Source organism: Pterocles gutturalis, unplaced genomic scaffold, assembly GCF_000699245.1.
Source record: "Pterocles gutturalis isolate BGI_N339 unplaced genomic scaffold, ASM69924v1 scaffold45523, whole genome shotgun sequence".
In the NCBI taxonomy this organism is placed as follows: domain Eukaryota; kingdom Metazoa; phylum Chordata; class Aves; order Pterocliformes; family Pteroclidae; genus Pterocles; species Pterocles gutturalis.
Genome location: NW_010124652.1, coordinates 296 through 1528, shown reverse-complemented (window position 1 = coordinate 1528; position 1233 = coordinate 296). Strand labels below are relative to the sequence as shown.

Here is a 1233-nt window from a genome sequence, read left to right as displayed (position 1 = left end):
TGCTGAGTTCCCTATTTTTAATCTCAGGAATTTTGTAATCCCACTTTCCATATATCTAGTATTACAATTTTAACAACATGGACAAAGAAAACACTACCCCCCTTTTATATTTACAAGGAGGGAAAAGAATATTGTTATGAAACAAGAAGTTTTTGTTAAACAAATGTCCTGGGAAAAGCACACACAGAGTTCTAGACCCTGGTCCTTAAAGCCTCCTGCCTAAGAAGCCGACTCTCAGACCCCAAGTTCTGATTTCAGAAGGTCTTGCTCTCTGGTGGTATGTACTTTTCTGCAGACTCACATTTGGTGGACAGAGTCTGGAAGCAATGTCTCTCAGAGCCCAGGCAGCAGCAGTGTAACTGTGTCTGGATTCCTGAGCAGCCCTGCACCAGGGTGGACATGCTGCCTGTGTGCTCATCACCTTAACGCACACACAAAGAGACAGCATCCAAATGAGGACCAGCAGAGAAGAGAAAGGACACTGGTCAGCTGGGAGAGGTGCTTGGTGCAGAACACAGGTCAGACACTGTTGACATTTTGGTAACATCTACACCCAATACTTATCCGTATTTGGAGAGACATTGATCCACTGAATGTCTACAGTGAATAATTCTTCAAATAGCTAATTCTAGAAGATGCTACAGGAAAAGACACGGTACTTACCACTGTGAGAACTTAGGTGCATTTCCAGAGCTCTTGCGTTAGAAAAACTTTTCGTGCACTGTGGGAAAGGGCAGACACTGGATATGTGCTGAGCACCGTCTTCATTCTCCTCTGCCAGCTGCGGCGCCTCTCGCTGCCTCCCGCTGCAGTAATACATGAGGTGCGCCTGCAGGTTCCGCTCGCTTCTGTACCAAATGCCACAGGATTTGCAAGGGAATATGTCCTCTGCAAGCAAATACACCCAGGTGCAGGTTAGCCACGGTGCGCTCAGTGCCAGACAATTAACACAGCTGGGTTAATTCCCCTCACTTCCCTGTTAAACGCATGCTTGTGTAATAAAATATTTAAAACAGAGCCATGGGTGTATGAAAATGTCACTTACAGGTGAGAGACTGAATGTGGGAGACAGCTGTTTCTTTCAAAAGGAGATTTTAAAAATAGTAAAAAAACCCCAAAAATCCAGCTGTAAGTTTTTGGCATGTAATTATTTAAAAAATTAAATTAAATTAATTGCTTGTTGTGAATATGCAGCACTAATTCAAGAACTAAGCTGTATTTCCAATACATCAC

General features: G+C 43.4%; 1 protein-coding gene across 1 annotated transcript in view; it reads right to left on the bottom strand.

Moving 5' to 3' along the window:
• ZFPM2 (zinc finger protein, FOG family member 2) overlaps positions 1–929 on the bottom strand; it is a gene marked incomplete at its 5' end in the record, with an annotated part of 7203 nt that extends 6274 nt beyond the window's left edge. Inside the window, one exon of the mRNA XM_010078307.1 lies at positions 664–929. Within this exon, the coding sequence (XP_010076609.1) occupies positions 664–929 (266 nt within the window). The remainder of the gene's footprint in view (positions 1–663) is intronic.
• Positions 930–1233: the final 304 nt, after the last annotated feature.